The sequence below is a fragment of the Ranitomeya imitator genome, chromosome 1, assembly GCF_032444005.1.
Source record: "Ranitomeya imitator isolate aRanImi1 chromosome 1, aRanImi1.pri, whole genome shotgun sequence".
Lineage (NCBI taxonomy): Eukaryota > Metazoa > Chordata > Amphibia > Anura > Dendrobatidae > Ranitomeya > Ranitomeya imitator.
Window position 1 is genome coordinate 466,559,353 of NC_091282.1, and position 24,276 is coordinate 466,583,628.

General features: G+C 41.0%; 1 protein-coding gene across 1 annotated transcript in view; it reads left to right on the top strand.

Moving 5' to 3' along the window:
- SNAPC3 (small nuclear RNA activating complex polypeptide 3) overlaps window positions 1–24,276 on the top strand; it is a 131,111-nt gene that overhangs the window by 40,113 nt on the left and 66,722 nt on the right. The window contains exon 2 of the mRNA XM_069765175.1: window positions 19,146–19,226. Within this exon, the coding sequence (XP_069621276.1) occupies window positions 19,146–19,226 (81 nt within the window). The remainder of the gene's footprint in view (window positions 1–19,145; window positions 19,227–24,276) is intronic.

Genomic DNA, 24,276 nt, shown 5'->3' on the forward strand with positions numbered 1-24,276 from the left:
TAAATCATCTATGTTCCACGCCTTAAAGGGAATCTGAAAGAAAAACAAAAATAATATGCAAAGAGCAGGGATCTCTCATAAATATCAATTTTATTCATGCACATACTACAAGCCAAAAATTAGATTGCCACTATAGTTATAATGCAATACAATACAGACAGAAAAAATAGAAAAAAAAACAATAAGTAAAATGTCTAAGTACCAATGTGTAAGGCTATGTGCACACGTTGCAGATTTTGCTGAGGGTCCGCAGCAGCTTTCCATGCGTTTACTATGGGAGGTGGATACTATGGGAGGTGGAGCTGCATATTCATGATTGTAATGGGCGGCCCCACGTGACCGCTCATATAGTAGAAGATGCGGCCAGGACAGGAAGCAGCGCCAGCGAGGGAGCGAGCCAAGTGAGTATTTTAATAACAGTGGGGGGGCGCACAGGGGGTGGGAGGGGGTTGGGGTCATGGATCTTTATTTTAACCCCTTTACCCCCAAGGGTGGTTTGCACGTCAATGACCAGGCCGATTTTTACAATTCTGACCACTGTCCCTTTATGAGGTTATAACTCCGAAACGTTTCAACGGATCCTGGTGATTCTGACATTGTTTTCTCGTGACATATTGTACTTCATGATAGTGGTAAAATTTCTTTGATAGTACCTGCGTTTATTTGTGAAAAAAACGGAAATTTGGTGAAAATTTTGAAAATTTCGCAATTTTCAAACTTTGAACTTTTATGCAATTAAATCACAGAGATATGTCACACAAAATACTTAATAAGTAACATTTCCCACATGTCTACTTTACATCAGCACAATTTTGGAACCAAATTTTTTTTTGTTAGGGAGTTATAAGGGTTAAAAGTTGACCAGCAATTTCTCATTTTTACAACACCATTTTTTTTTTAGGGACCACGTCTCATTTGAAGTCATTTTGAGGGGTCTATATGATAGAAAATGCCCAAGTGTGACACCATTCTAAAAACTACACCCCTCAAGGTGCTCAAAACCACATTCAAGAAGTTTATTAACCCTTCAGGTGTTTAATAGGAATTTTTGGAATGTTTAAATAAAAATGAACATTTAACTTTTTTACACAAAAAATTTACTTCAGCTCCAATTTGTTTTATTTTACCAAGGGTAACAGGAGAAAATGGACCCCAAAAGTTGTTGTCCAATTTGTCCTGAGTACGCTGATACCCCATATGTGGCAGTAAACCACTGTTTGGGCGCATGGGAGAGCTCGGAAGGGAAAGAGCGCCGTTTGACTTTTCAATGCAAAATTGACATGTTGCGTTTGGAGAGCCACTGATGCCACTAAACATTGAAACCCCCCAGAAGTGACACCATTTTGGAAAGTAGACCCCCTAAGGAACTTATGTGGATGTGTGGTGAGCACTTTGACCCACCAAGGGCTTCACAGAAGTTTATAATGCAGAGCCATAAAAAATAAAACAAAATTCTTTTCCCACAAAAATTATATTTTAGCCCCCAGTTTTGTATTTTTCCAAGGTTAGCAGGAGAAATTGGACCCTAAATGTTGTTGTCCAATTTGTCCTGAGTACGCTGATACCTGATATGTGGGGGGGAACCACCGTTTGGGCGCATGGGAGGGCTCGGAAGGGAAGGAGCATCATTTGGAATGCAGACTTAGATGGATTGGTCTGCAGGCGTCACATTGCGTTTGCAGAGCCCCTAATGTACCTAAATAGTAGAAACCCCCCACAAGTGACCCCATATTGGAAACTAGACCCCTCAATGAACTTATCTAGATGTGTTGTGAGAACTTTGAACCCCCAAGTGTTTCACTACAGTTTATAACGCAGAGCCGTGAAAATAAAAAATCTTTTTGTTTTCCCACAAAAATTATTTTTAGCCCCCATTTTTGTATTTTCCCAAGGGTAACAGGAGAAATTGGTCCACAAAAGTTGTTGTCTAATTTGTCCGGAGTACGCTGATACCCCATATGTGAGGGTAAACCCCTGTTTGGGCACACAGGAGAGCTCGGAAGGGAAGGAGCACTGTTTTACTTTTTCAACGCAGAATTGGCTGGAATTGAGATCGGACGCCATGTCGTGTTTGGAGAGCCCCTGATGTGCCGAAACAGTGGAAACCCCCCAATTATAACTGAAACACTAATCTAATCTAATTCCAACGGTAACCCTAACCACACCTCTAACCCTGACACACCCCTAATCCCAACCCTATTCCCAACTGTAAATGTAATCTAAACCCTAACCCTAACTTTAGCCCCAACCCTAACTGTAGCCCTAACCCTAACCCTAGCCCTAACCCTAATCCTAGCCCTAACCCTAGCCCTAACCCTAGCCCTAACCCTAGCCCTAACCCTAGCCCTAACCCTAGCCCTAACCCTAGCCCTAACCCTAACCCTAGCCCTAACCCTAGCCCTAACCCTAGCCCTAACCCTAGCCCTAACCCTAGCCCTAATGGGAAAATGGAAATAAATACATTTTTTTTTTATTTTTCCCTAACTAAGGGGGTGATGAAGGGGGGTTTGATTTACTTTTATAGCGAGTTTTTTAGCGGATTTTTATGATTGGCAGCCGTGACACAGTGAAAGACGCTTTTTATTGCAAAAATAATTTTTTGCAATACCACATTTTGAGAGCTATAATTTTTCCATATTTTGGTCCACAGAGTCATGTGAGGTCTTGTTTTTTGCGGGACGAGTTGACGTTTTTACTGAAAACATTTTCGGGCACGTGACATTTTTTGATCGCTTTTTATTCCGATTTTTGTGAGGAAGAATGACCAAAAACCAGCTATTCATCAATTTCTATTGGGGGAGGCGTTTATACCGTTCCGCGTTTGGTAAAATTGATAAATCAGTTTTATTCTTCGGGTCAGTACGATTACAGCGATACCTCATTTATATCATTTTTTTATGGTTTGGCGCTTTTATACGATAAAAACTATTTTACAGAAAAAATAATTATTTTTGCATCGCTTTATTCTCAGGACTATAACTTTTTTATTTTTTTGCTGATGATGCTGTATGGCGGCTCGTTTTTTGTGGGACAATATGACGCTTTCAGCGGTACCATGGTTATTTATATCTGTCCTTTTGATCGCGTGTTATTCCACTTTTTGTTCGGCGGTATGATAATAAAGCGTTGTTTTTTGCCTCGTGTTTTTTTTTTTTTTTTTTCTTACGGTGTTTACTGAAGGGGTTAACTAGTGGGCCAGTTTTATAGGTCGGGTCGTTACGGACGCGGCGATACTAAATATGTGTACTTTTATTGGGTTTTTTTTTTATTTAGATGAAGAAATGTATTTATGGGAATAATATATTTTTTTTTTTTTCATTATTTTGGAATATTTTTTTTAATTTTTTTTTACACATTTGGAAAATTTTTTTTTAACTTTTTTACTTTGTCCCAGGGGGGGACATCACAGATCAGTGATCTGACAGTTTGCACAGCACTCTGTCAGATCACTGATCTGACATGCAGCGCTGCAGCCTTCACAGTGCCTGCTCTAAGCAGGCTCTGTGAAGCCACCTCCCTCCCTGCAGGACCCGGATCCGCGGCCATCTTGGATCCGGGGCTGGAGGGAGCAGGGAGGGAGGTGAGACCCTCGCAGCAACGCGATCACATCGCGTTGCTCCGGGGGTCTCAGGGAAGCCCGCAGGGAGCCCCCTCCCTGCGCGGTGCTTCCCTGCACCGCCGGCACATCGCGATCATGTTTGATCGCGGTGTGCCAGGGGTTAATGTGCCGGGGGCGGTCCGTGACCGCTCCTGGCACATAGTGCCGGATGTCAGCTGCGATAAGCAGCTGACACCCGGCCGCGATCGGCCGCGCTCCCCCCGTGAGCGCGGCCGATCGGCTATGACGTACTATCCCGTCCAGGGTCAGATAAGCCCAGGGCACCTCGACGGGATAGTACGTCTAAGGTCACAGAGGGGTTAAACACCATTATTCATATCTTCTCTACAGCAGGGAAGATATGAATCGCGGCTTCAGCACCAGTGGGGGGGACAGCGCTTACAGTAGCGCTGTCTCCTGCACGGCACACGGACAATGTCCATGTGCGGTACGTGTTTTACATGGACCCATTGACTTTAATGGGTCCGTGTAATCCGTGCGCTCCCACGAACACTGACATGTCTCCGTGTTTGGCACACGGAGACACGGTCCACAAAAAATCAATGACATCTGCACAGATGCATTGATTTCAATGTGTCTACGTGAGTCAGTGGCTCCGGGACGTGAGGAAACTGTCACCTCACGTACCGGAGCCACTGATGTGTGAAACCGGCCTAAGAGAGAAACAATGTAAGGTCTCACATGAGCACGGACATGAAATCATTGCTCAAGAGCATAGCAAGTCATACCGAAGAGGCAAGGAACAAGAATATAACCAAAAGGTGTATACCGGAGATTAAGGTAGATAACCCATAATAAGCCATGCGATCCTATAACACCTATGCCGATAATCGGGTAGGGAAAAGGGACCAAACACCACGTGTATCGCCACAAATATGTGACTTCCTGAAGGGTACTGTTTAGAGGGAATCTATCAGCAGGTTTTTGCTACCTCATCTTAGAGCAGCATAACGTAGGAAAAGAGACCCTGAATCCAACGATGTGTCACTTAGTGCAGCAGTTGTGATACATCCAGAGTTTTTAAATGTAGCAGAGCTCAAAAGCTGTCCCCGCCCACACCCCTTATTAGCAGCTTTCTGTGTAAACTGTATATTAGCAGTAAGCTGCTAATCAGTTCTGGGGGCGTGGTTGGAACAGTATGCACCCTGGCAGTTATTAGTCTGGCAGTGGTGATAATCTGTTGCTGATAAAACATTCATTGTATTGAAAGAAAATCACACAGCCTTATAAGTGACAGATCGCTGAAGTCAAGGTCTCAGTCCCTACATCATGCTGTCCTCAGATTATATAGCCAAAACCTGCTGACAAATTTCCTCTAAAGGAAGTTGTATGTCCTGTAAATAAGGTGGCTATTGTATGATTGAAAAGATTTGCAACATTGTAATAAACAGGTTGCGTAAAAAGTTTAGTGACCCTTCAATCAGTTGTATGCAGATCACTGGCTAAAATTGCTTGCCTTTGTATTTCAAGTTTTCCCATTGCTGTCCGTTAATGGAAATGAGTGACTGAGGAGCACGCATTGGCTCTTCTGACTTGCTGAATAATTCCCTTTGTCACCAAAGCTGGCAGGAGAGTGGGAACATGTAGCTGTCAAGTTTTTTTGTATTTTTTTTTTTTTTCATAAATTTTCTCTAATTCAAAGGGATTCTGTAAGCAGCTTTAACCTTGCACACTGTTACCAGCACTGGACAACAGACCTGGAAATTCATCTTTCTGTTTTGTTCCTTTTTTTAAGTCTATCTCATGTGTTTCCCTGTTCTTTTTTTTTTTTTTTTTTAAAGTTCATCACTGTACACAAGAGTTGAGGGTTTTTGTGAATTTTAGAAAAGTTGCAAATGATAAACCAGGCAAACGCTGCAAATTTTACGTATGACAAATATTTTGATGGCATTTCACAAAACGTGCTACTTTTTGCAAAAAAGGGCAAGAATAAAGACCATTTTTGATATTAATTAAAATAGTACAGAAGAGTTTTGCGCAAATTGATGCAGAATGCGTCAGTGAATGCAAGGAGGCTAATAATGATGACTTGAGCCCCATAATGTCTTCTTCTTCTCATGCTCCTGTTAAGCACATCCACATACTTTTGACCTCTTAAATCTGTATTAAAAAATGGTAACAAATTCTGACAAAATTTATATTTGCTTAAAGGGGTTTTCTATCCCTGAACTTGGGTTTTTTGTAATCGCCAACCACCCAGCGTGCTGAACCCCCTTTTCCCACACAAGAGTATATTCTTCCAGCTCTGCTCAGGTCTCCTGTTGGTCTCTCTACTTTTTCTTCAGGCTGAATGGGCTTGTTACTAGCTGCAACGCTGACCAGCCTGGTAAAGGGGTTGTTCTCTGTCGATAAAGTTTCTTCCCCTGCTGCAGTTTGTTATAAAACCACAAACCGCCCTGTACTCGCCTTCCCCGGGTCCTCCGGTGAGTATCCGGTGTCTGCCATCAGCCGCATTCCTTCTACACTGGCAGAGCCACATAGCTTTCACCCACTGTCAAGGTGATGTCAGCGCCACAACCAATGCCAGACATCGGGAGAAGTGGCGCAGACTTGGCTGAGGAGACAGGGAAGGTGAGTACTGTGCCATTTGTTTTCTAGTAGCATTTTTTAGTAATGACTTTGATCTGCTATTGTCTCTAGATACAGTTTCATAACTTGAACATTGTTTCTGACTTCTATGTACATTTTAAGCATATCCTCTACAGCAGTTTTAGTTTCCCTGATACTATGCAGTCTTTTTTTTTCTTCCATGATCTGATTGTGTAGTATTTTCCTTTTTAAAGCTGATCTTGTGCTTCTTCTTAATATTTCAACAGAAACAGGATTGTTCTTTCCAAATCTGTAATACAGTAGAGTATTTATCTGGGTATTTATCTGGCAGGGCATGTGCCATATATAAGAAGATCATACTGGCGCCAATCATATATGGATGTGGTGCTGCAATGCCCCGGCGATCACAGACTGTAGGCCAAGTCTAGAGTAGAACGATGTTTAAGATGTGTGAAGTGTGGGCGATCCTGCAAATCACTGCAGCAAATACTGATGGGTTGCCAGGAACAACGCGGGAAAAGCAAACTGAGTGTAGCAATACCTATATCCTTAAAATTAGTATTAAAATAAATACTAGCATGTATCTGTAAAAGAAGGCAGACCATTCGGAATATTCGAAATGCCAAAAAAGCACAGCCCGAACTTAGGGTCTTGAAAAGCGAATGCAAGTACAACCTTTTATTCATTCAATAAAATTTAATTTTATTTAGACATAAATGGAAAATGGTAGAACTCTATCAAAATGTGCCCGAACTTGGAAAATAGGACAAAACACAACAGTATCAGAAATAATTATATAAAATACAAAAAAAAAAATACAAAAATATATTTTAAAAGAAACAGCGGGCCAAAAAATGTGCATATATTAAGAAAATTACCGAGGAACATATATACATATCTCACAGATAAAGAATATAAATTCCTTACGTATACATATTCTCCGTCAGATGCTCAAAAAGGTGCCTTTCACGTGTGCAGCATATTAAAAAAAGAGTACCAAACTAAAGAAATATATATATATATCAAAGTGTAAACAAATCATGTGTTAAAAAGCGTATATAATAATAGTAACAAAATGTGAGATATTAAGAGTGATACAAAGTGCTGAATTATAAAAATATTTGAAAAAAGAAGGAATACAATGTGAAAGGGATAGTGATTGAACCAATAAATGATGAAACACGCTGGGGTAAAATGCAGCCAAGAGCTGTATGTATTATTATTATTTATATAGCACCATTAATTCCACGGTGCTGTACATGAGAAAGGGGTTACATACAGGGTTATAGATATCTTTTACAGTAAACAGGTTTACAGTGACAGACTGGTACAGAGGGGAGAGGACCCTGTCCTTGCAGACTTACATTCTATGGGATAGTGGGGAAGAGGCAGAAGGTAGGGGCGAGGCAGCAGCTCAGGCGGTTGGTGAGGCGGCAGAATGGTTATTGCAGGCTTTCTTGAAGAGATAGGTTTTCAGGTTTGTATGTAGGCCCGCCGGTCCAAGTACAGCACACCCCAAACGATGCTGGGTAAAATCCGTGCTTTTTTTTTCTGTATACATTTTTGCTTGTTTTTTTTTTTTTTTTTTAAATTCATTAAAATGGGTGAAAAACGCTGAAACAATCGACAGGCTGCAGATTTGAAACTGCTTCAAAACTGCAAGGAGAAAAATAAGATGCATGTGATTTCAGAAAAAAACACAATTCTGAAATTGATTTTGGGAATTGTTTTTTGCGGTGTAAAAAATGACCATGCAATATCATTCTCCTGATCAATACAATTACAGTAATGCCAAGCATGTCCATTTTTATTTTTTATTTTTTTAGTGGTGAAAAGAAATGAGAAGTTTGCAAAAAAAAAAAATTGGCGTTGTCCTCTTATTCTGAGACCCGTAACATTAATTTTTGTCTGACGGAGCTGTAGGATAGCTTATTTTTTGGCGGGGTGAGACTAAGTTTTTATTTATACCATTTTGGGATAGATTTGGCTTTGATCACTTTAAAGCATTTTTTATGGGATTGTGGCGACCAAATAATGTAATTGTGTAGTTTAATTTTTTGCGTTTACAGTGATTGCTGATCGGATTAATTGTTTTTATATTTTTCATAGATCAGACTTTATATGCAGCGATGGTTCTGCATATAGCAGAAATCAGTCTCCACAACTCACGGGGGTCATCAGCTGACCCCTGGCTGTCATGATGACTCCCGATCACGTCACGGGCATGCCAGTTGGCGTAAGTTAGGACACTTGCGCTTGTCGGTGTGACAATTTAAAAAAATATTTGGATCACAAGGACCATGCAAAGCGTTCCCGCATAGAAGAGTCATCCCCATCAGAGAACACAGCCAGTACATTTCAGCAGAATTTTTCATGTGCACGAAAAGAAATTGAGAAATTTGACCGTTCATCAAAAATAACAGTGCAACAAGCGATTCCTCTGTATCCTGACATTGTCAGAGATGTTGCCCGAGTGGTTACTGCTTTGCCACCAAGTTAGTGTAGAGAGGTTGTTCTCTGCTCTCAAAATAATTAGATCAGATTTGAGGGCATCCAGGAAGGAGGATCTGACAGAGGCAATACTTTTTCTGAGGACAAATTTATAGATTTCTTCTTATTAACTGCATAAGTGTTTATTGCATATTTACTTACAAGAGTTTATAAAAGTTTAAAAAAGTTATTTGCTATATTGTAATTGTATTCTAATATAGTTTTTGCACTAAGTGGTCTGATTACTTATATGATGGTGAGAAACTGAATAAGCACGATGTTAATATTTGACAACAGTAAATTTATTGTTACGAATTGGCCATTTATGAAGGAGCCGGAGTCGGAACCTGATAAAATCCAGGAGTCGGAGTCGCAACTGTGGCTTACCGACTCCACAGCCCTGGTTACCCAGCTCCATACACTCGCTTCCGACTTAAGCCGTATTCCGTAGCGACCAAAAGTTTTTCATTTTTTTAGGGTATGTGCACACGTTGCGGATCCGCAGCATTTTTGAGGTGCAGGGGTAAAAACCGCAGCAAATCCGCAAGAAAACCGCCGCAAAAACGCACAAAAACACACAAAATCCGCACAAAAACGCGACAAATCTGCAAGAAAACCGCAGCAAAAATGCACAAAAAACGCGACAAATCCGCAGGTGCGTTTTCTGCCAGGAGAGGCAGAATCCGCACCAGAAATTCCTAAGCCTAATCCGCAACGTGTGAAAATAGCCTAAAAGTGTGATTACTTCTGTTTGGTTGCTGTGATGCCATTTTCCTGGTGATTAATTGAAAGTGCATGAAGTTGTCATCATGCAAGACCTTAATTTTAATGAAAAATATAGGTATGGTCATTTAATGAAAGAAAACTGACTGCCAAAAGGTTTGCGTATACTATTTATTGATTACAACACAGATCATTGTTTCCAATGCCATAACTTAGTATTTGTAGCATAACCTCTTGCTATAATTACTGCACCACACCTGTGGGGCATTGAAGCCACTAGGGTATTCAAGACATCCTGAGGGATCTTGCTAAATTCCATTTGAAAATCTGCAAACAATTCATCTTTATTGCTATGGGTACTGGCCCAAACTCGTTGCCCTAACTCATCCCAAAGGTTCTCTATAGGATTTAACCCCTTAAGAACCAGGGGTATTTCAGTTTTTGCATTTCCGTTTTTTGCTCCTTTTCTTCCCACGGCCATAACTTTTTTATTTTTCCATCAGTGTGGCCATGTGAGGGCTTGTTTTTTGCGGGACGAGTTGTACTTTTGATTGACACCATTGGATTTACCATGTTGGGTACTCCAAGAAGGGGAAAAAAAATTCTAAGTAGGGTGTAATTGAAAAAAAGTGCAATTCCACACTTTTGTTTTGGCTTTTTTACCATGTTCACAAAATGCTAAAACTGAACTGCCATTATGATTCTTCAGGTCATTACGAGTTCATAGACACCAAACATGCCTAGGTTACGTTTTATCTAAGTGCTGGAAAAAAATTCCAAACTTTGTTAATTTAACCTTCGTCCGGCTGAGTAGGTACAATTGTAACTATTCCGTTTTAAAATTGCAATTACTTTTTTTCGAAAAGCCGTAGAGGGCTGAAATTTCGTGACATCTCTGCAGTTTTGGTCCAGAATATATTGGCCAAATATCACAGTGGAGGTATATATGAAGGTACAATTGTACCTCTGCAGCCTGTTAACGTAAAATTATGCAGCCTGAAAAAAGCGCCATTTTCCAATACCCGTAGCGTCTCCATTTTTCGGGATGTGGGGTCGCGTGAGGGCTTATTTTTTGCCTGCCGAGCTGCCATTTTTCATGATACCATTTTGGTGCAGATACAGTTAGGTCCATATATATTTGGACAGAAACAACATTTTTCTAATTTTGGTTATAGACATTACCACAATGAATTTTAAACAAAACAATTCAGATGCAATTGAAGTTCAGACTTTCAGCTTTCGTTTGAGGGTATCCACATTAAAATTGGATGAAGGGTTTAGGAGTTTCAGCTCCTTAACATGTGCCACCCTGTTTTTAAAGGGACCAAAAGTAATTGGACAGATCAGCTGTGCCAGAAAAGGTGTGGGCTCACCGCCAAAGCCTGCACCAAACAGAGGGAGGCTTCCAATGACTGACTGTCCGTCATTGGACGTTAAGGGGATAAATCAGGTGATAGGCTTGTCCCATTGCAACAGGCGAACATTTTTCTTTGCTAACCAATTTTTTACTAAATTGGATGTGTGCTTAGGATTATTGTCATGCTGGAATTTACCATGTGGCAGCTTTACATTCTCCAGTATATCCTGGTACATGGTCGCATTTATATTTCCATCAATTCTATGCAGAGGCCCAATGACAGATGCAGAAAAGCCGCACCAGATCATTGCCACCATCATGTTTCACTGTAGGTGTTTGGTACCTTATATCATTACGTTTTCCAGTTGGGCGAAATGTAGTGCTTGCCATCACTACCAAACAGATTGAACTTGGATACATCCGACCACAACACCTCAGACCAATCTGACATTGTCCCATCTCCTGATGACGCCGCACAGGCAGTGAAACATGTTGGTGGTGGTCAAGTGCTTTAATCTTGTTTGTCCCATTCAGCCGATAAGTATTGACATCCTGGGATGTCATACAGTTGTGGCCAAAGGTATTGACACCCCTGCATTTCTGTCAGATAATACTCAGTTTCTTCCTGAAAATGATTGCAAACACAAATTCTTTGTTATTATCTTAATTTAATTTGTCTTAAATGAAAAAACACAAAAAGAATTGTCCTAAAGCCAAATTGGATATAATTCCACACCAAACATAAAAAAGGGAGTGGACAAAAGTATTGGCACTGTTCGAAAAATCATGTGATGCTTCCCTAATTTGTGTAATTAACAGCACCTGTAACTTACCTGTGGCACCTAACCGGTGTTGGCAATAACTAAATCACACTTGCAGCCAGTTGACATGGATTAAAGTTGACTCAACCTCTGTCCTGTGTCCTTGTGTGTACCACATTGAGCATGGAGAAAAGAAAGAAGACCAAAGAACTGTCTGAGTACTTGAGAAACCAAATTGTGAGGAAGCATGAGCAAGGCTACAAGTCCATCTCCAAAGACCTGAATGTTTCTGTGTCTACCGTGCGCAGTGTCATCAAGAAGTTTAAATTCCATGGCACTGTGGCTAGCCTCCCTAGATCTGGACGGAAAATAAAAATTGACAAGAGATTTCAACGCAAGATTGTGCGGATCTTGGATAAAAAACCTCGACTAACATCCAAACAAGTTCAAGCTGCCTTGCAGTCCGAGGATACAACAGTGTCAACCCGTACTATGCATCGGCATCTGAATGAAAAGGGACTGTATGGTAGGAGACCCAGGAAGACCCCACTTCTTACCCCGAGACATAAAAAAGCCAGGCTGGAGTTTGCCAAAACTTACCTGAAAAAGACGAAAACGTTTTGGAAGAATGTTCTCTGGTCACATGAGACAAAAGTAGAGCTTTTTGGGCAAAGGCATCAACATAGAGTTCTCAGGAGAAAAAAAGAGGCATTCAAAGAAAAGAACACGGTCCCTACAGTCAAACATGACGAAGGTTCCCTGATGTTTCTGGTTTGCTTTGCTGCCTCTGGCACTGGACTGCTTGACCGTGTGCATGGCATTATGAAGTCTGAAGACTACCAACAAATTTTGCAGCATAATGTAGGGCCCAGTGTGAGAAAGCTGGGTCTCCCTCAGAGGTCATGGGTCTTCCAGCAGGACAATGACCCAAAACGCACTTCAAAAAGCACTAGAAAATGGTTTGAGAGAAAGCACTGGAGACTTCTAAGGTGGCCAGCAATGGGTCCAGACCTGAATCCCATAGAAAATCTGTGGAGAGATTTAAAAATGGCAGTTTGGAGAAGGCACCCTTCAAATATCAGGGACCTGGAGCAATTTGCTAAAGAAGAATGGTCTAGAATTCCAGCAGAGCATTGTAAGAAACTCATTGATGGTTACCGAAAGTGGTTGGTTGCAGTTATTTTGGCTAAAGGTTGTGCAACCAAGTATTAGGCTGAGGGTGCCAATACTTTTTGTCTGGCCCATTTTTGGAGTTTTGAGTGAAATGATCAATGTTTTGCTTTTTGCTTCATTCTCTTGTGTTTTTTCATTTAAGAATGCGTGACCATAGAAATCTACACTATTACGTACCTGGGGCCTTTGAGGCCTGTTTTCAAATAACATGGAATAACTCAAAAAAATTTTTTTTTCAAAGTTATTTGAAAGTAAGCATGCATTCCCACTAGCTCTGGGGTCCGCCTGGACGGGATTTCGTAATGGATCTGACCTCCTGGTGACCCCGGCTAAGGCTGGTAGAACGCGTACCTGGGGCCTCGCAGGCCTGTCGGGTTACTTTTTTATTATTTTCTGTAAAACTACTTTAGTTACAATTTTGAAACTCTAGGTATTCCTCAGCTATATAGTTGTTAGTAATTTCCAGTTGTTCGTATATTTTTATGTTATAGGCATTTCGTATAGCAACGCTTTTTTGTGACTACCCCATATTCACGTACCTGGGGCCATTTAGGCCTGTGTGCAAATAACATGGAATAACTCAAATAAAAATACTTTTCAAAGTTTATTTTAAATTTGCAAAGTAAGGATGCATTCCCACTAGCGCTGGGGTCCACCAGGAGGGGATCCGTAATGGATCTGACCTCCTAGTGACCTCAGCTAAGGCTGGTGGAATCCCGGCATTCCATCAGCCTTAGCTGGAGTTACCAGGAGGTCAGATCCATTATGGATCCCATTCTGGTGAACCCCAGCGCTACTTGGAACATAGCCTAAGATGTGTATAATTCCAAAAAAAAATTATGTACATAAAACAACAAAAATGTAACTAAACGGGCACGCCCAATATATTCACTCAGTACAATTTTTTATGATGGATACATTTTTTCTTATAAAAAGTTTTTACATAAAGTCTGTAGCAAACTTGGTGCAGGAATATTTATTTTCCACTTTACATATTCCCCCGACAATTCTTGCATATTATTTTTTCTTCAGAATGTTCCCTGCATACATTTTGTCCGCAAGTAGAACAGAAACGCTCCGATTTTCTTTCTTTCTTTGCTGGACAAATATAGCAGCGCTTTCTTTTTTTTTTTCTCTTTGCTCTGGCTGTTCCTGAAAGCATATTCCACATCGGATCATTGCCTCTGTAATTTGCCTTGATAAGCATTTTGTGCTGCTTCTCTCTAGCATAGTAGGCATCAAAAGTTCATAACAAAGTTCTGTCAAAAATATACGTCTATTGTCCTTCCTGTTGGCATGGAATTCTGGATTAGTTTGACAATAAACAATATAGCTATTGAGGGCTGACACATCAAGGATATTGGAAAAAAGGGCAACAGGCCAGCGTTTAGTCTGCCTTTTACACGAATATTCAGTAATCATTTCGTCCATCTTGTCGACACCTCCTTTTGTCTTATTATAATGAAGTATAATTTCAGGTTTTTGTTTCCTGTCATTGGTGTCAATACTTTCATCGTGATGCATTGTGCTCAGTAATATCACAGATTTTTCTTTCTTGGCTTTATAGGACACCATTGTTGCCTCATTGCAGAAACCGAATACACTCTCGTAGATTGGTCGCTGTGCATTGTGCTTCATTATTGGTGGAATTTCGCGGCGGTTTGGTCTCATTGTACCAATAAGTGTTAGTTGTTTCTGAAGCAAAAAATTGGCCAGTTCTAAATTAGTAAAATAATTATCCATAGTGATATTTTTTACAGAATGGAAAATTGGTAAAGCTAGTGTTTTCACTATGTTGGAACATAGATCTTTCTGGACTGGAGCGTCAGCTTCTTTTCCACAGTAAATCATGCCATTCATCCCATAATAAGTTGCTGAATCGCACATCCAGAAAATTTTTATGCCGTATTTAGCTGGCTTACTGGGCATATATTGGATAAATTTGCAACGTCCCCTAAAGGCAAGAAGTTGTTCGTCCACTGTCACATATTCGCTAGAATTGTAAAGTTTGTAACAGTTCTTGATAAAAAGATTCCATATATAGCTAATAGGCGCTAATTTATCGGTTGCCAACCTCACAGGCCGAGTTCTCTTTTCATCAAAACGAATGCATCTCTGAATAGCCTCAAATCTATCTACGGACATAGTGGCTTTGTAATGTGGATCTGCAAATGGGTTCAGAAATAACTCTCTGATTGGCACATCATATGATTTAGTCGACCCTGCCAGAAGAGTAAGGCCAATATAGGCATATAGTTCCTCTTTAGTTAAATTTTTCCAAGTTTTTTTTTTTCCGAAGCAATACGTTTACCTTCCACATTCGTACACAAAACTACCTCATCTGCAATATCATCTGAAACAAATTTACTGAAAACATCTTTTATGGACATGAATTGGGAAATTCCGACAGCTCCTTGAGGAACTCTAATAATGTTATGTGATGGGGTGCGTGCATGAGCCACAGCAGTACTGTTCCAAAAAACATTTGTTTTAGATGTTCTACTTGCACATTCTGCTGGATCCATTACTTCTTCATCATCTGAGGAATCGCTGGACGATGAAGTTGATACATTAGCTGGTGGAATATACTCTTCATCCGACAAAGAAATGTCATTGTCTTCATCACTATTGAAAATAATCGCCTCAATTTCTTGGACAGTCAATCCCCTTGATGTAGACTGTGCCATTGTAATCTTAGGGTACCGTCACACAGTGAAATTTTGATCGCTACAACGGTACGATCCGTGACGCTCCAGCGTCGTAACAATATCGCTCCAGCGTCGTAGACTGCTGTCACACTTTGCAATGTACGACGCTGGAGCGATAATTTCATGACGTATGTGCGATGTAGAAGCCGTTGGTTACTATGCACACATCGTATACGATATATGTTACACCATGCGATCATGCCACCACAGCGGGACACTAGACGACGAAAGAAAGTTTCAAACGATCTGCTACGACGTACGATTCTCAGCGGGGTTCCTGATCGCAGGAGCGTGTCAGACATTGCGATATCGCTCGAACGTCACGGATATATCGCTCGAACGTCACGAATCGTGCCGTCGTAGCGATCAAAATTTCACTGTGTGACGGTACCCTTAGATGTGAGTAAACTAAAATGAAAAGTAAAAAATAAAGATTACAATCAGGCTTGTGTGTGCTAAGACTTTGTTAGTGTTTGTGTGCTTAGGGTAAAGTACAGCCCCCCTACTCTTACCTTCAACAGATCACTTTCTTGTAAGTGCAGTAGAAGCCTCTGGTTTTGGAGCTCAGAAAGGTTCTTTGTTACAGACCAAAGAAAGCTGACTTCTTCCTCCAAAGTCTCTCCAGCAACTAGGATTTAGGACTAAAGGACCTGTACTGACATCATAATCACGTTACTTTGTGAGGGGAAACTCCCTTCCAGGATCACATTACCATGTCAGGCAGAATCCACACTCTTCGCAGCAACAGCCATCGACCAATAGTCCTAAAGACTGAGTCATAAGTTCTTCCCCAACAACAGTACAGACAAAAAGACTGAGGAGTACATGTAAACCAAAGCAGGCCTCAAAGGCCCCAGGTACGTGAATCTGGGGTAGTCACAAAAAAAGCGTTGCTATACGAGATGCCTATAACATAAAAATATATGAACAACTGGATATTACTAACAACTATATACCTGAGGATTACCTTGAGTTTCAAAATTCTAACTAATGTAGTTTTACAGATAATAGAAAACAAGTAACCTAGCAGGCCTGCGAGGCCCCAGGTGCGCGTTCTAGAGTTAAATGAAGATAATAATACCAAGCAATTTGTGATTGCAATCATTTTCAGGAAGAAACTGAGTATTATCTAACCAAATTGCAGGAGTGTCAATACTTTTGACCACAACTGTACTATATAAATGTTCTAGTGCAGCTAAAGGGCTAATATAATCTTCAGGCTGATTAGGGACAATCTATTAACTCACTATTTGCTTACCCTCTTTTAGTGAATTTAATAAGTAAATTTTAATAGAGAAGGATCTTTTTGGGGTTCTCCCCAATTTGGAAATAATTTTTTGTGCTAAGCCATTTTGATCTCAGTGGGGAAAAGCTGTAGCAAATATTCTGAAAGAGTTGACCTTTAAAAAAAAAAAACACATAACAGGTAAAAAACAAACAAAAAAAAAACGCTATGTTTAAGAGTTTTTTTTTTTTAAATCTCATCGATTTTTTTCCATTACTCCAAAGCACATTTCCCTCCATACACAACATGTGAACAAGCCCTATTGTGCTGAGGTCATCACCAATAGAAAACTGATGCAAAGTGCTCAGTGGCGTTCTTAGCTCCTGAGAACCTTTGTGCAAAGTCTGTTAAGTGCTGCTGACAGATTCACTTTAAGAACACAATTGTATTTATGCAATAGCTAGCAGTAATGTATAGCTTGCAATGTGGTAATACCTAGTAACAGTAATATTGATGTACAGCTCTCTGTACTGAAAGATTTCCTTTTAGTTAAACATCATCCACTTTGCTGGTACTGTAAAATGCGGTGCCAAATATACAACATATGAAACTAGCCCAGGAGAAATGGCATTATAAAATTTTACATATTATATACATACAGTCACTGGTAAAGTACTGGAGGGGAGACATGTATCACTGAGGTTGTTAGCTTCAGTGATGTGAACCCAGGGAAATTGTTCCAGCACACTAAGGCTGGGTTCACATTGCGTTTACAGCATCCCGTTCAACACATACGTTAACGGGCCGCTGTAAACGCAAGTGCCGGTATGGCAGCACGCTAGCGCAGATAGAGCATCTGCTAGCTCTACCTGTGCTAGCAGTGACGGACCCGGAAACGCTGCAGCCCGCGTCTCGGGGTCCGTCACTCAATGATGGCACATGGCTAGCGCACGCCTATTATGGGTGATGTGTCCGACATTGTATTCAATGGCGGCGTTAACGGACTACATTACACCGCGTTATGCCGCGGTGTAACGTAGTCCGTCTAACAAACGCCACAGACGCAGTGTGAACCCAGCCTAAGTGCTGAGAGGGGTTAATCGGCCATTTTAAAGGCTAGGTTTCTTTTGTGAACATCTGAAGAATGGGTGGGAGGCTGTTCACAATCTATCCACCTCAGGGTGTGATTTGGGAGGTAAATACTCAGCCTTCTGTGTCATTCAATGTTCCGTATGCCTGGAGGTGAGAGCTCCAGGGCTTTGTTTATGCTAAAACTGAGCTGAACTGCATTGTTGTTACGGAGTGGTCAGATACCAGCAACCACATGGACTGTGCTGTATGTTATCTTTTGTTTTTTCGTTGTACCAGAAAAACCTTGTTTACTTTGATGAATTGTGCACTGGTTTATGCCATACTTATTAATAAACCTGCAAAAGATTTAAATGAGAAATGTTTCTGTGTCTACCTTTCGTGAGCAGCTGAGTGAGCCGATCTATCACAAAAAATAAATAAAATAAATGTGTATGTATCTGTGTATATGTGTGTGTATGTGTATTATATATATATAATATATACAGTACAGACCAAAAGTCTGGACACACCTCATTTAAAGATTTTTCTGTATTTTCATGACTATGAAAATTGTACATTCACACTGAAGGCATCAAAACTATGAATTAACACATGTGGAATTATATAATTAACAAAAAAGTGTGAAACAACTGAAAATATGTCTTATATTCTAGGTTCTTCAAAGTAGCCACCTTTTGCTTTGATGACTGCTTTGCCCACTCTTGGCATTCTCTTGATGAGCTTCAATGCAAAAGGTGGCTACTTTGAAGAACCTAGAATATAAGACATAATTTCAGTTGTTTCACACTTTTTTGTTAATTATATAATTCCACATGTGTTAATTCATAGTTTTGATTCCTTCAGTGTGTGTATATATATATATATGTGTGTGTGTATGTATATATGTGTGTGTGTATATATATATATATATATATATACATACATACATACATACATACATACATACATACATACATACATACATACATTAGATGGTGGCCCGATTCTAACGCACCGGGTATTCTAGAATATGCATGTCCACGTAGTATATTTCCCAGTCACATAGTATATTGCCCAGCCACATACTATATTGCCTTTTAGTATTTACATATATGTGTGTGTGTGTGTATATATATATATATATATATATATATATATATATATATATATATATATATATATATATATATATATATATATATATATATATATATATATATATATATATATATACACAATACAAACATACATTTATGAATTTTGGCTTAAGTCTGACACTTGCTTTGAGGCGGAATCATACTAAACAAGTGGCTCTGTACATCCCTGAACCGGCGTGATGAGCACGCCTCTGCCTACTTGCAGGGATTTTTGGAAACTGGCACACAAGCTAATTGTAAAATCCATCCCCTGTTCTTTGAAAACAATTGCGTTATTTAATATATATTTTTTTTTTCCTTTTCATTTTTAGTGTGGATTCATTAAGAAGTAATGAGGTGGAGGAGCCTGATACGGAGAAAGTCCCTGAAGATAACTGCCTGGTGACGTTGAGGTATGCTTTGATCAGTGAATATAGTCTTAGCACTATAGAAAAAATACTTAAAGGGAAGGTGCCACCAGTTTTCTTGTATTTGTTGTTTTTTTGTGAAATTAAGCTTAAAATAGTAATTAAAATATATTAATGCAATGTTTGCACTGTTTGCAAACATTTCTATATGAAAATATTATATATTTTTCTACAAATATACATATTTACCACTAGGGGGAGCATTTTCCGTTTTAGACCTCAAGCAGCTATAGTAAGATTTAGCAGCTTTACTGTTAGCAGCAAAATTGGGGCAGTAACTGCTGACATCACCATTTCCCTCCCCTTTTGGGTGGTCTAATATCCCTGGGGCAGAATGAAGAGCAGCATCACAGGGCAGCACCACTTTGTGTGTGACTGCCCTGTGACCTGCTATCACCAGCAGTTACTGCATCAGAGGCACAGCTTGTTTACAGAGGAGCAGAACACAGTGGGCTCAGCAGCATTTTTTATGAATAACATTCTTGCCATCCCCCTTCCCCCACCTTAATCCCTGTCCTGTCAGCTGCCCCGCTCTCTCTCTCTCTCTCTCTCTCTCCAGGTGTAACCTCCCTCTCTGCAGGCTGTGAGTGCAGCTTAGGCTACGTTCACATTTGTGTTGTTGTGTGCTGCGTCGGCGACACAACGCACGCAAAAACGCAGCAAAACGCTGCGTTTTGTGACGCATGCGTTCATTTTTATAGCACAAAAAAATGCAACAAGCAGCGTCCACTGCGCCCTGACGCTTGCGCCCAAAAAACGCATGTGTCACAAAACGCATGTCCATGCGCCCCCCCATGGTAAATATAGGGGCGCATGCGTCGCCGCGGTTGCGCCCGACGCACCGCAAATGTGAACGTAGCCTTACCAGAGCTTACAGGGACTGTGTGTGAGGGGGAGGCAGAGACACAGCAGGGGAAGCACACAGGGCAGCGTGTGAGCAGCAGAGGATGTGTGCCTGCTTGGAGTACAGAGGAGCAGTGAGGGCTTCTTCTGTCCTGCGATAGAGAGTAAGTGGAGCTCGGCAGATAGCACAGGACTATAATAAAATGGCAGCTAGTCACACCTACAGCAGTGAGTTGTGCAGCCCACAGAGGCATGCCCAGCTCACTGCTAATGCTGCTACAATGTTAGAGATAGGGTCAGCGCCGGTCTATTATCTCCTATGTCCATGGGGTGCCGTAATCTGACACTGATAGTGCCCTGCTACTGCTGCAAAACCAAGATGTCAGCCCCCAGTGCATTCTTAAAACTCATATAACACATGAAATCTGTTTCACATGCATTTCAAACTTGCTTATAGCAGCATGTTATGCTACATTACAGTGATTTATTAATGACCTACAAACGCGTACCTTACCTTCAAAGGGAACTTGTCACCAGGTTTGGCCGATAAGAGATATGGCCATCACCTTAGATGTACTTCTCTGCCCTGTTGAGGGCAGAGTAAAGTACTGCAGTGCGCAGGTGCTGGGCCTCTCCGACCTTTCCCGGCGCCTGCGCAGGAGCCACGACAGGAAGCAAAGAAGAGGACGACCTCGTATGAAGATGGGAGGCGCCGGACTAGGACCGCACCGCACCTCGACCGCCCCTGGGTGAGTATAATCTAAATTGTTTTTCTTATCTTTCAGGTTACATCAGGGGCTTATCTACAGCATTACAGAATGCTGTAGATAAGCCCCTGATGGCTGTGACCGCAGCTTATAGCCGAAAAATGAGGTGACAGATTCCCTTTAAAACCAAAATTACTGAAGGCGTAAGGAAGGTCGTTCTAGTTAGATAAATGAGTTCAGCTGTTTTCACCAGCTTTGCCATGATGTGCAAGGAAATTTTCCAGCTTTACTCTTGTGTTTTCCTGGGGCCACGGCTTTGGGGGGAGGCCGGAGGTGCACTCTGCTCTGCCGGAGGCCGGAGGTGCACTCCATTTCTGCTGCCGCCGGCATCCTGAGGATGGGACCCTGCTCCAGCTCTGCCTCACCACCGACACCGGACCCACAGCATCACACCCCGAGACTGCAGCATTGCCCCACTTTTGCAGCTTCAGGCTTCCTGAGGAAGGGACCCTGCCTTCTGTGACTACGCTGTTCCTCCGCCGACTCTCAGGTAAGATACTGTAATGCATGGAAACAGAGGCACAAATGTTGCAGTATACATTAGTTTATTGCAATTTTGTGGAACCACGGGACCACAGTCCGGGGGGCTCTAAAGGGGGCGTGACTATGTGTTAAATGTCATGATATTTTCATAAAAAATGTAGTGGTTTATTGAATTGTCCACAGAAAAACCACATTGCAGCAAAACATAAAAATAGATTAAATAGTTACAAAAAGTATGTCCATTTATAAATATCAGCGCTTGTTCCTCATCGTTTCTGAGATGAGAAGTCATCTTACTTTCATGGAGCAGAATCATGGCTATCAGCTGTTCCTTCCTTGTGTGACTTGTCTGACGTCCATGGAGAATGATGGTGAAGGCAGTAGGTGACAGCTCCCACGTGACAAGCCCCACACCCTCCTAAGAGACGTTATTTATATGTCCCACAGACCACCTGTTCCCTGTATATGGTGTTGACTTATGCTCTGAGCTACATATACAGAAATATCTTCTGTAATGTCAGCGAGAGACAATGTGCTCAGTACAGAATTGAAAATAAGAATAATTAAATTAATAATTAATATTTAACAATTACCCCTTTCGAGGGTGACAGACATTGATTGGAACCCTCAAATTAAACATATTAATAAGATCTTCTTTGGTAAAATAATTTACCGTATATACTCGAGTATAAGCCGAGATTTTCAGCCCAAATTTTTGGGCTGAAAGTGTCCCTCTCGGCTTATACTCGAGTCACGGTAGCGGTGGGGTCGGCGGGTGAGGGGGAGAGGGCGCTGAGGTATACTTACCTAGTCCCAGCGATCCTCGCGCTGTCCCTGCCGTCCCACGGTCTTCTGTGCTGCAGCTTCTTCCCCTCTTCAGCGGTCACGTGGGACCGCTCATTACAGAAATGAATAGGCGGCTCCACCTCCTATAGGGGTGGAGCCGCCTATTCATTTCTCTAATCAGCGGTGCCGGTGACCGCTGACAGGAAGAGGCTGCAGCACAGAAGATGGGGAGGAAGGCGGGGAGCGCCAGGATCGCTAGGACTAGGTAAGTATGGCATATTTACCTGTCCACGTTCCAGCCGCCGGGCGCCGCTCCATCTTCCCGGCGCCTCCATCTTCCCGGCGTCTGCGCTCTGACTGTTCAGGCAGAGGGCGCGATGACGCATATAGTGTGCGCGGCGCCCTCTGCCTGATCAGTCAGAGCAGAGACGCCGGGAAGTTGGAGGCGCCGGGACCGGACGCCGGGAGCTGCAATCAAGAAAGGTGAGTATGTGTTTTTTTTCTTTTTTTTTATTGCAGCAGCAGCAGCGGCCATGGCACAGATTTATGTGCAGCATCTATGGGGCAATATGAACGGCACACCGCACTATATGGGGCATCTGTGCAGCATCTATGGGGCAATATGAACGGCACACAGCACTATATGGGGCATCTGTGCAGCATCTATGGGGCAATATGAACGGTGCAGAGCACTATATGGCACAGCTATGGGGAAATAATGATCTATTTTTATTTTTGAAATTCACCGGTAAATGCTGCATTTCCACCCTAGTCTTATACTCGAGTCAATAAGTTTTCCCAGTTTTTTGTGGCAAAATTAGGGGGGTCGGCTTATACTCGGGTCGGCTTATACTCGAGTATATACGGTAATAAATTCATGTTATGGTAAGCCGTGACTAATAGTCATTTAAAATATATATAATTATACTTCCCTATACATAATTGAAGCATCTCAGTTCTTATCATTTGGTCTTCATCTTGATGTCGTCTTGTTGATTCTTTTAAAACAATCTTTATTATAATTCTTTTGAAATAGATGATAGCATGTAGATATGTAGAGACTGTGTGTCATGTGTCAATCAAAGTCCATAAATTCAAATGTTGATAAGAAAACAAAGTTCATAGAAGAAATGTAGCTTTAATATCAGTGCAGTGTCACCTTTAAAGACCTGGACTTACATTGACTCGCCTTGGAAATCGTCTGGAATCTTCCACATCATCCGCACTGGTCTTGGAACAGGTGTGACATCTTTGGTCATCACAGCAAGGGTTACATTGACTCTTCCTTGCTAAACCTAGGACCATAACTAGTCTTTAGTGCACAGGACACATGTCAGGGTTGTAGCGTCCTGACAATTACCTGATTGTTCACCAGCTTTCATGGAAGTCTTATAGGTGATAGGAAACCACTGGAACATGATAAAACATAATAACACAGTTCATCTTAGCATCATAGGATCATCTTCCTTTCCAATTGTGGATGTCAGTTAGATACTGTACTTATAGTTGTCAGCGATGGATGTTGTAGTTGTCAGTGGTGACATGAATTGTATTTGACACAGTCTATTATTACTCAGAAATCATAACATTGTTACCTTGTGGAACTTCTGGATAGCGGCTTTTTCTTCTTGCAACTTTTAAGAATCAATTGAATTTAGAAATATTTAAAGTCTTTATTAACGGAACTTCAGTATCTTGATTGAAGTCTTCATTCCCTATTCTATACCAAATCTGGTAATTTACCTCACTTATACTATCACAGCGTACCACAGCAATCAATAATATCCATATAATTATTAAACGATATTAATATGGAATTTATATTTGGAAAAATTAAATAATAATAATTAATGATACATTATTAACCATATTCTTCAGGTGATAGGACATTTTTATGTCATAGGTGTAATTTCTTTTTGAACCCATAGATGATGTCAGTGTGTCTTATGTAACAAGTGTTTTCATCTTTATACTAAAACTTTATTAATAAACTATATTTAGTAGACCAATAATATGTAAGAATGTATAGCCATGGACCAAAATAAGAATATATATGAATGAATGAATTGTTTTATTTAACTCAGAATTGAAACTTTTATTTTATAATGAAACCATATGATGACTATATTTAGTAAAGCAATATTCTTGTATTAAAC